Source organism: Chrysochloris asiatica, unplaced genomic scaffold, assembly GCF_000296735.1.
Source record: "Chrysochloris asiatica unplaced genomic scaffold, ChrAsi1.0 scaffold00009, whole genome shotgun sequence".
Lineage (NCBI taxonomy): Eukaryota > Metazoa > Chordata > Mammalia > Afrosoricida > Chrysochloridae > Chrysochloris > Chrysochloris asiatica.
This window is the reverse complement of record NW_006408527.1, coordinates 8,211,111-8,221,143: the sequence shown is the minus strand read 5'-3', so window position 1 is coordinate 8,221,143 and position 10,033 is coordinate 8,211,111. Positions and strand designations below refer to the sequence as shown.

Here is a 10,033-nt window from a genome sequence, read left to right as displayed (position 1 = left end):
AAAAAAAAAAAAAAAAAGAAACACACACATACCACTCCCGATATTAGAGGAGTAGTTAGTCCCCAGTTTGGATGCCAGTTGTTGTCTTTAAGATCAGGCCCTTAATTGCAGTGCTAACAATTTTGAGGGAAGCATAGCTTACTCTTCATGGGGTAAATCTATAAAAAATGCTTTATATCTGTCTAACAAGAAAAAAATTAATACAAACATTCATTCAGACTTGTCTGTAATACAAGAATGAGGTGTAAGGAAATAATGTTTAAATATTAAGCATGATGTGCTACTAAGCCTTAAGGCTTAATGGAAATCTTTCTTTGTTACACTCCATGTTCTATTAAGTAGGATTTAAGTGACGGTATTGTAACAATCCATTGTACAGAGAATCAGTCCCATGTTAAAGAATTTTAGTTTAAGATAGTCATAGAAAAAAGAATAGATTGAATTAAAGGCCTCTAACAACCTTTATCTGTTTTATTTCAACTGTACAGTTTGGCTATTTTGCTTTAGGATTTGGTTAAGCAGTTGAAAATTAAATAAATATTTTTTTATTAATACTTTTTTAAAAAACATTTTAAAATTTATTTTCATTGAATATACTTTTACGATTCTAATTTTCATTCTCTTGAATTCTAAACTCTTGTTTTCTTTTATTAAGGATACGGGAAATGCAATGTGTTTTGCACTATTAAAATTTTGTAATTACTGTTTTTCTAATACTTAATTATGCCTCCTGATTTTTGTTTTTCCATCCTTAACTTTTCCTGATAGTAAACCACATAAAATTTTAGCTTCATAGTTCATTAATGACGTATCATTCTGTAACTAAAATGCATTGATTGAACTGAAGTGGTAATGTATGATGGTTTTAAAAAAATTGATACTAAATTAGTGCTTGATGGATAATTTTCTAGATGGAAGTTACACAGTTAGTGCTTCCATCCAACCACTCAGTTTAATTCAACTAATTAATAAATAAATTATTAGTTTAACCTCAGAATTCTATGTTAATATTTAATGTGAATGATTTTGGAGTTCTGATATTAGTGGTAGCTATCAACACCTTATAAAAGTAAATTATGACAATTATTCATAGGCAGAAACCTAAACCAGTTACCATCAAGGTGATTCCAACTCATGGTGACCCCATGTGTGTCATTGTGAAATGTATTCCATAAAGTTTTCAGGGATTGATGTTTCAGTAGTTTACCAGGTCTTTCGTCCAAGATGCCTCTGGGCATGTTCAAACCACATAACGGTTCAGTTAGTAGCCACAGTTTACCTTGTTGTTACATGCCATCAAGTCAGTTCTGACTCATAGCAACCCCGTGTAGGGTTGCTGAGGAATGACTGGTGGATTCGAACCACCAACTTCGCTGTTTAAATGATTTTGAAGTCCACTGCTTATCCTACACTGCCACATCGTTGTTGTTGTGATGTGCCATGGAGTCGGTTTCGACTCATAGCGACTCTGTACAGGGTTTCCGAGGCTGTAAATCTTTACAGGAGCAGATCACCTCATCTTTCTCCCGCTGAACAGCTAGTAGTTTCCAACTGCTGACCGTACAGTTCACAGCCTGATTCGTAACCACTGTGCTACCAGAGCTCCTTCAGTGCCACATTACCAAGGCTTATATTCATAAGTAAGTCTTAAAACATGTGGCAGCAATGCTTCATTTGTTGATAGTTTTAATTAACTTGATTGAAATTGAAAATGAAGAATCCAGAAAAAGACCCTTGAGAAATTAAAAAGTAGGACCCACATGCATGTTCTTAGCTCAGGTGTCAGACTTAAATTCATTCTGTTTATTCTTAATTTACATGGGGTTTTAATAGGGCTTGGTTTTTCTGATTTTCTAAGTAACAGAAATAAAAAACAGGGATAGTATGCCTCTAGTCTAAAACAGGTGCTCAGGTTTCATTAAAAAGAAATACTGTTTGGACATTGGATACCCAAATGGGGAGGGGGGTACTACAAAGGCAAGAAGTGACTGGCTTACAAGCCTTCAAGAGGGAACCTAATGCCAGGGAGCATGGAGGAAGGCAGAATCTCCAGTAGGTACTACTCAATCTGTCTGGGCGGAGCTGATGAAAGGAAATACAGACAGGTAACTCATGATACTATAGTGAATAATGCTTATCAGGACGGATTATGAGGGTTGGAAATGCAAAGATAGAAGTTTTGTATAACAAGGAAGGGAGTGATTAATTCTCCAGGCTAGGAGCAGAGGTCTCTGGGACCATCAATGGAGAATAGCCGAGAGCTGGACCCTACCCAGAGAAACAGAGATGTCTGAGATAGAGACAGAGACAACAAATGAAGCGGCTGGGGACTTTGGACCCAGAGAGGGAAAGGGACTGTGGGCTGAAAAATGGGGGGTGGGGGAGGGGGAAGTGTAGGGGGTGGGTTTCTAGGATATACCCTTTGGTTGGTTGATGATGCATGGAGGGGATTGGAACCATGGCAATGAAATGATATATGATGGAATGAATGTAAGACTAAAGTTCTCCCATGTAAACTATCATATGATTCAAAATAAAACATTAAATAAAAAAAAAAAATACTGTTACTGATTTTTTTTTGTATCTTTGACTTTGCTTTCTTTTTAAACAGTGTAATTAATCCTTGTATAAAGATAAAATGTGATAAATGAAATTGTTTTAAAAGAAATAGCTGACTTTTTTACAAGGAGATAGAAAAAGTTTTAAATGATGTGTAAGTCTTAGGTATCTTGGTTCATTTAAATATAGGGCAAAGCAACACCTGAGGCATTTCCTCTAGGTTAAAAAGTCTGTTTTTAATGATGATTCCTGAGTAATAGAAGATATAATCAGATGTATTATCCTTTGTTAAGCAGGGATATATAATATACTTCAGAAAACTCAAGGGTTGAAACACAAAACTGGTCTTTATTTTTAATTTAAGCATCAGCTTTTGCAAAGCCTTCATTTTCATCTATAGGTTATTTACTATATTTAATGCAAATCTTTGTGTCTTTTATCTTTTTCCTTGTATTTTGTTTCTTTGTCTACCTTTATAGGTGCTATACTAAAATAAAAATACAGCTTGCATTGTTTATACCTGTTTTGAAAATAAGTGAAGCGCATTATAGTCAAAGTAATTCATTTTTTCCCCAGGTGCTACAAAGTACACAGATAAAGACAATGGAGGGATGCTTGTATGGTCTCCCTATCACAGTATCCCCGATGCCAAATGTAAGTTCTTTGAAATTAAATGTTTCTGTGAACAGCAGTCTATCAATTGATTAAAAATACAACCTGTGTGTGTTTTGGGACATCTTAACTTTCTTAAAAGAGTTTTGTCTTGTGATTTTTTTTGTTTGTTTGTTTGCTATTTGCTGTTTTTCTATTATTATTATTTTTTTAATGGAGGTGGTTATATTAGAGTAGTTTTCCTTTTGAAAGATAGTGGGCTGATCATGCCAATTTGTGTCAGGCCCGTGAAGGGTGAACAAACTTAGGATCTTATGGCACTGCTGCTTAAATCCTCAGGCAGGAGAGGGAGTTACTATGTATGTAGACATCTGCACAGGTTTTTCCTCAGTATATGGAGCTGTAAAGACATGCCATCAAAGTTCCAAGAGCCCACTATCATTACCTTTTTAAAGAGAAAAGGGAAAAGAACTGAGTTCAGCAGCCATCAGGTCGTCTTTGTGCTCCATTTTTGGACGGAGACCTTCGGGATCCTTGACCATGCACTTCTTGACTTTAGAATTCAGTGTGACTTTAGACTTCAGTGTGATGTAGTGGACCTGATCCTTTGAGGCACATCAGATTTAGGAAACATACAGGTAACAATGCTAAGACCCCCCACCCCTCCATTTCATTATGGAATTTATGAAACAGCACTGAAAGCAATCCTGGTAGCTGTAAAAGAAGCTTGTTTGTATAAATACCAGCATCTCTAAGATATCACATAATTGTTATTTGTTGTTGTTGTGAAGTGCTGTCGAGTTGGTTCCGACCCATAGCGACCCTGTATAGGGTTTCCGAGGAGCATCTGGTGAGCTTGAACTGCCAATCTTGCAGTTCAAATGGCTTTGCAGTATGGCACAAATGGCTTTGCAGTATGGCACATTAACCCACAGCGCCACACCAAGACTCCTAATTTGTTATTTAGTCCCCTGAAAATTGATGATCTCCTGTGTCATGTGCTTATTAATAAGTCTAATCATACTCATTGATGCGTTAAAATGTCAACTAAAAATTGACAACTGAATATGCTTCTATATACCTGTAATTCTTCCTCTTTAAGAGATTTAGAGCGCTACCACCAACAACATAGTGTAACTGATGATCTAGGAAGCATATGCCCCTGGGCATTCTTAACAGAAAATGTGAAATTGTTTAGTTGGCCTGGGACTGTGTGTTCAGAAACCTGAAAGAGACAATCAGGATCCTCTGGTCTGGTCCTCTCATTACATCAAAGGTTTTCATTCACAAACTAAGCATCAGCATCATTGAATTTTGCTGTTTTAGCATTTTGTTTTCTGCAGTGGTGCATTTTTAGCAAAGTGGAAAACAAAAATCAGAGAACTAATGTGCTGGTAGCATAGTGATCGTATGGAATATTTAATTTAAGATCCAGGGCTGTGGTTTTTCAGACCTGGCTGTGTATAGTAATTACTTGAGGATCTTTTTTAAAAACTATTAATGTCAAGTGTGTTGTTGCTGTTAAGTGCCATCAAGTCGGTTTCAACCCATAGTGACCCTGTACAGGGTTTCTGAGCCTATAAATCTTCATCTTTCTCCCATGGAGCCACTCGTAGTTTTGAACTGCTGACCTTAAGGTTTGCAGCCCGATTTGTAGCCACTACGCTACTAGAACTCCTTAATGTCAACTATATCCCAGACTAATTAAATCATCAGTGGGTAGGGACTGGACATTGTATTTTTCACAAGTTCTCCCAGTGACTATGCATAGCCAGGGTTGAGAACCACGGGTCTGTTGCTATTGTTTAACCTTCTATAGGATTTTAAGACATTTTTGTTAAAGTTAACCAGCATTTACTTTACTTGTGTATTTTAGGTGCTGTAGATTCTAAATAAAGTGTATTATCGGAATTTTCTGCACTGAAAGTTTAGTCTTGGGGAGATGTTAAGTACTGATTCATAGTGACCCTGTAACATCCATATAAAAAAAAAAAAAAAAGTTATACTAGCATGTTCTTGTTGTTAAGTGCTGTCAAGTAGTTTCTGACTCATAGTTCCCACGAAGATTTAAAGCCTAGAAACCGCTATACAGGGTCACTGTGAGTTGACGACACTTAACAACAATGTGCCAGGTACTGATCTAAGCAATTTATATATACTAACTTATTTAATTGTACGAGGAAGCTACTGGTTTTTCCACCATTTTAGAAAGCGGAAACAAAACCCAGTGCCAGAGAGTTAATTCTGATCTATAGTAACCCTATAGGACAGGAAAGAACTGCTGATCTATAGTAACCCTATAGGACAGGAAAGAACTGCTCAGAGGGTTTCCCCCCTTTTGCCCATTCCAACCATGTCTCAATCCCTGTATCCCAGGGTCCTGTTGCTCCGAGGTTGTACATACATCATTATTTACCTCTGTGCCATGTAGCCTATGCAGTCCTGCCCAATTGTTTTTCCATCCGCCTTGTTCTTCATTCCCCTCCTCCTTCTTGTGTATTGCCCCCCTCCCTAGCACCCAAACTATCCTGTGTCTGTTCCCTATCCCGTGATCCACCTTCCCTCCCCTCACCCCACTCTCCAAACCCCGGTAACCAGCCAAGAATCCCCACCCCCCACCCCCTTTATTATGGGTTCTTTTTTTTCAGTCTTATACAGTAGTGGGCCTATGCAATGTTTCTCCTTTTGTGACTAATTTCACTCAGCGTAATGTCCTCAAGGTTCATCCATGTTATGTGATAGTTTACTGCTTCCTTGTTCTTCAAGGTAGCACAGTATTCATTGTGTGTATGTACCACAGTTTGTTTATCCATTATTCAGTTGATGGGCACTTAGACAGTCTCTATCTTTTTGCTATTGTAAATAGTGCTCCTATGAACATTGGTGTAAACATATGTATTCGTGTTATGGCTCCTATTTCTTGTGGGTAAATACCAAGACTGTCTCTATCTTTTTGCTATTGTAAATAGTGCTGTTATGAACATTGGTGTGAACATATCTATTCGTGTTATGGCTCCTATTTCTTGTGGGTAATTACCAAGTAGAGGAATTGCTGGATCGAATGGTATTTCTATTTCCTACCTTCTGAGGAAGCGCCATATTGCTTTCCAGAGAGGTTGGACCATTTTGCAATCCCACCAGCAATGCAGGAACGTCCCAGTCTCTCCACATCCTTGCCCGCATTTATTGTCCTCTACTTTTGTGATCTTTGCTATTATTGCTGGTGTGAGATGATATCTCATTGTTGTTTTGATTTGTATCTCTCTAATGGCTAGTGATCCATGAACATTTCTTTATATGTTTATTGGCTGCCCAGATCACCTCCTTGGTGAAGTGTCCATTCATGTCCTGTGCCCATTTTTTGTCTTTTTCTTTTAGAGGTGTTGTGTTGTTGTTGTTGTTAAGTGCCATTGAGTCGGTTCTGACCCATAGCTACCCGGAACAGGGTTTCCGAGGCTATAAATCTTTACGGGAGCAGAAAGCCTCATCTTTCTCCCGCCAAGCAGTTGAAATGAGTCCCTTGTCTGATGTGTCATTGCAAAAGATTTTTTCCTATTCTGTGGGTTCCCTTTTTACTCTTTTGGTGAAGCCTTTTGATGCACATAGTTTTTAATTTTTAGTATGTTCCAATCATCTATTTTGTCTACTTTTGTTTGTATGTTGTTGTTGTTGTTAAGTGCCATCGAGTCGGGTCCGACTCATAGCGACCCTGTACAGGGTTTCCGAGGGTGTAAATCTTTACGGGAGTAGAAAGCCTCATCTTTCTCCCGCGGAGCGGCTGGTAGTTTGTATAGTTTTCAAAATGTTTGGTAGTCTGTGTATTCCCTGAAGTAGTGCCCTCACATTTGTCCCTATGTTTTCATTGATGACCTTCATAAGTTTGGTATTCACATTTAGGTTTTTAATCCATGCTGAGTTGATTTTTGTATAAGGCGCAAGGTAAAGGTCTTGTTTCAATCTTTTGCATATCGCTTTCTAGTTCGCCAGCACTGTCTGTTGAAGTCGGAGAATGAGAGGTTTCCAACCTTATTCTTCTTAAGCAGTGCTTTGCTTATCCTAGGTCTCTTTCCATTCCATATAAAGTTTGTAATTGTTTTTCCATCTCGTTGAAGAATGTCATTGGAATCTGGATTGGGATTGCATTACATGTGTAAATTGCTTTGGACAATATTGACATTTTCATGATATTAAATCTTCCTATCCAGGAGCATGGTACATTCTTCCATTTTTGTAAGTCTCTTTTGCTTTCTTGTAGTAGTGTTTTGTAGTTTTCTTTGTATAGGTCCTTTGTTTCTTTGGTTACATTTGTTCCTAGATGTTTCATCCTTTGGGTAGCTATTGTAAATGGTATTGCTTCCCTAATGTCCTTTTCAGTGCTGTCATTTTGGTATAGAGGAATCCAACTGATTTTTGTATGTTGATCTTATATCCTGCCACTGTGCTGAATCTTCCAATGAGGTCTAGTAGCTTTTTACTGAGTTTTTTAGTTTTTCTATGTATAGGATCATATTATCTGCAAATAGAGTTTTACGTCCTCTTTACCAATTTGGATGCCTTTAATTTCTCTATCTTGTCGTATAGATCGTGCAAAGACTTCCAGCACAATATTGAATAGGTGTGGTGACAGAGGGCATCCTTGTCTGGTTCCTGTTCGCAGAGGGAAGGCTTTCAGTTTCTCTCCATGGAGAATAATATAGGCTGTTGGTTTTGTATATCTGCTCTTGCTTATGTTGAAGAATTTCCCTTCAATTTCTACTTTGTTGAGTGTTTTTATCAGGAATGGATGTTGGATTTTTGTCAAATGCTTTTTCTGCATCAATCGATATGATTATGTGGTGCTTTTCTTTTTCTTATATATATGGATTATGTTGATTATTTTTCTGATGTTGGACCATCCTTGCATACCTGATATGAATCCCACTTGATCATGATTTATAGTCTTTTTTGATGTGCTGCTGGATTATTTTGGCTAGGATTTTGTTGAGAATTTTTGCATCTATATTCATAAGGGATACTGGTCTCTGATATTCTTTCTTAGTGACGTCCTTCCTGGTATTGGTATGAGGGTTATGCTTGCTTCATAAAATATATTAGGAAGTTTTCCATCTTCTGTATTCTGGAATAATTTGAGTAGAATGGTGACACCTCTTGCCTGAATATTTGGTAGAACTCACCAGTGAATCCATCTGGACCTGGACTTCTTTTGGTTGGGAGTTTTTTGATGACCTGATCCATTTCATCTTTTGTTATGAGTCTGTTCAGGTTTTCTACTTCACTGTGTATGAGTTTGGGTAGGTCATATTTTTTTAAAAATGTATGCATCTCTTCTAAGTTTTCAAATTTGTTGGAGTGCGACTTTTCATAGTATTCTGTTAGTTTTTATCCTTTTGATTTCGTTTGGTTCGACTGTAACATCGCTCATATGGTTTCTAGTGCATGTTATTTGTGTCTTCTACCTCTTTTCTTAGGTTTGCCAGTGGTCTATTATTTTTTTAGTCCTTTGAAAGAACCAGTTTCTTGTCCTATTGATTCATTCTATAGTTTCTCTGTTTGCTATCTCATTAATTTCTGCTCTAATCTGTGTTATTTTTTCTCTTGGTGGCTGTAGTTTCCCTCTTTCGGTCTGTTTCTAATTGTTGTAGATGCTGTATTAATGTGTTAATTTTGGTTCTTTCTTCTTTTTGGATGTGTGCGTTTATTGCAATAAATTGTCCTCTCAGCACCGCTTTCGCCGTGTCCCAAAGATTTTGGTATGTTGTGTTTCGTTCTCATTTGTTTCTAGGAACTTTGTGAGTTCACGTTTAATTTCTTCTACTACCCAGTCGCTTTTCAACAGGGTGTTACTCAGTTTTCATGTATTTGACTTGATTTCCTTGGTCTTCCTATTGTTGATTTCTAATTTGATAGAATTGTGGTCTGGGAAAATGCTGTTGTATTTTGATATTTGTAAACATATGGAGATTTGTTTTGTGACCTAACACATGGTCTTTTCTGGAGAATGTTCCATGTGTACTGGAAAAGAGTGTGTATTGTGCAGTTGTTGGGTTGAATGCTCTGTACACATCTGTGAGGTCCAGTTGTCTGATTGTGTTGTTTAGTTCTTCTGTGTCTTTGTCAAGTTTCTTTCTGGTTGTTCTATCCATTTTTGAAAGTGGTGGATTAAAATCTCACACGATTATGGATTCATCTGTCTCTTCAAATCTATTAGAGTTTTACTTAAATATTTTGGAACTCTTTGATTGGGAGCACAGATATTTATTATGGTTATGTCATCTTGTTCAATTGTCCCTTTAATCATGAGATAATGTCCATCTTTATCTATTATGCTGGTTTTTGCCTTAAAGGGTATTTCATCAGAGATTGGTACTGTCACTCCTCTCTTCATTTTTCATTGCAATTGTTGTTGTTAGGTGCCATCGAGTCAGTACAGACCCATAGTGACCTTATGCACGGCAGAAAAAACACTGCCCAATCCTGGGCCAACCTCACTACTATTGCCATGCTTGAGTCATTCGATACTGCCACTTGACCAATCTATCTGGTTGGGGTTATCCCTCTTTTTCTCTGACCCTCCACCTCACCAAACATGATATCCTTCTCCAGCAACTGGTCTCACCTGACAATATGTCCAAAGTATGAGAGATGAAGTTTGGCCATCATGGCCTCCAAGGAGCACTCTGGCTGCACTTCTTCCAACACAGATGTATTGTTTCTTTTGGCAGCCCATGACACTTTCAATATTCTTCTCCAACACCATAACTCAAAGGCATCAATTCTTCTGCTTATTCCCTGTCCAGCTTTCACATCCATATGTTGTTGTTCTTGTTATGTGTCGTGGAGTCGGTTCCGACTCATAGCGACC

At 37.6% G+C, this 10,033-nt stretch overlaps 1 protein-coding gene across 3 annotated transcripts in view; it reads left to right on the top strand.

Moving 5' to 3' along the window:
• The window catches only part of RCOR3 (REST corepressor 3), a 77,862-nt gene that overhangs the window by 7,487 nt on the left and 60,342 nt on the right, over nucleotides 1-10,033 (top strand). For all 3 annotated transcript variants that reach the window (XM_006834033.1, XM_006834034.1, XM_006834035.1), the window contains exon 3: nucleotides 3,136-3,213. In XM_006834033.1, coding sequence (XP_006834096.1) covers nucleotides 3,136-3,213 — 78 coding nt within the window. The remainder of the gene's footprint in view (nucleotides 1-3,135; nucleotides 3,214-10,033) is intronic.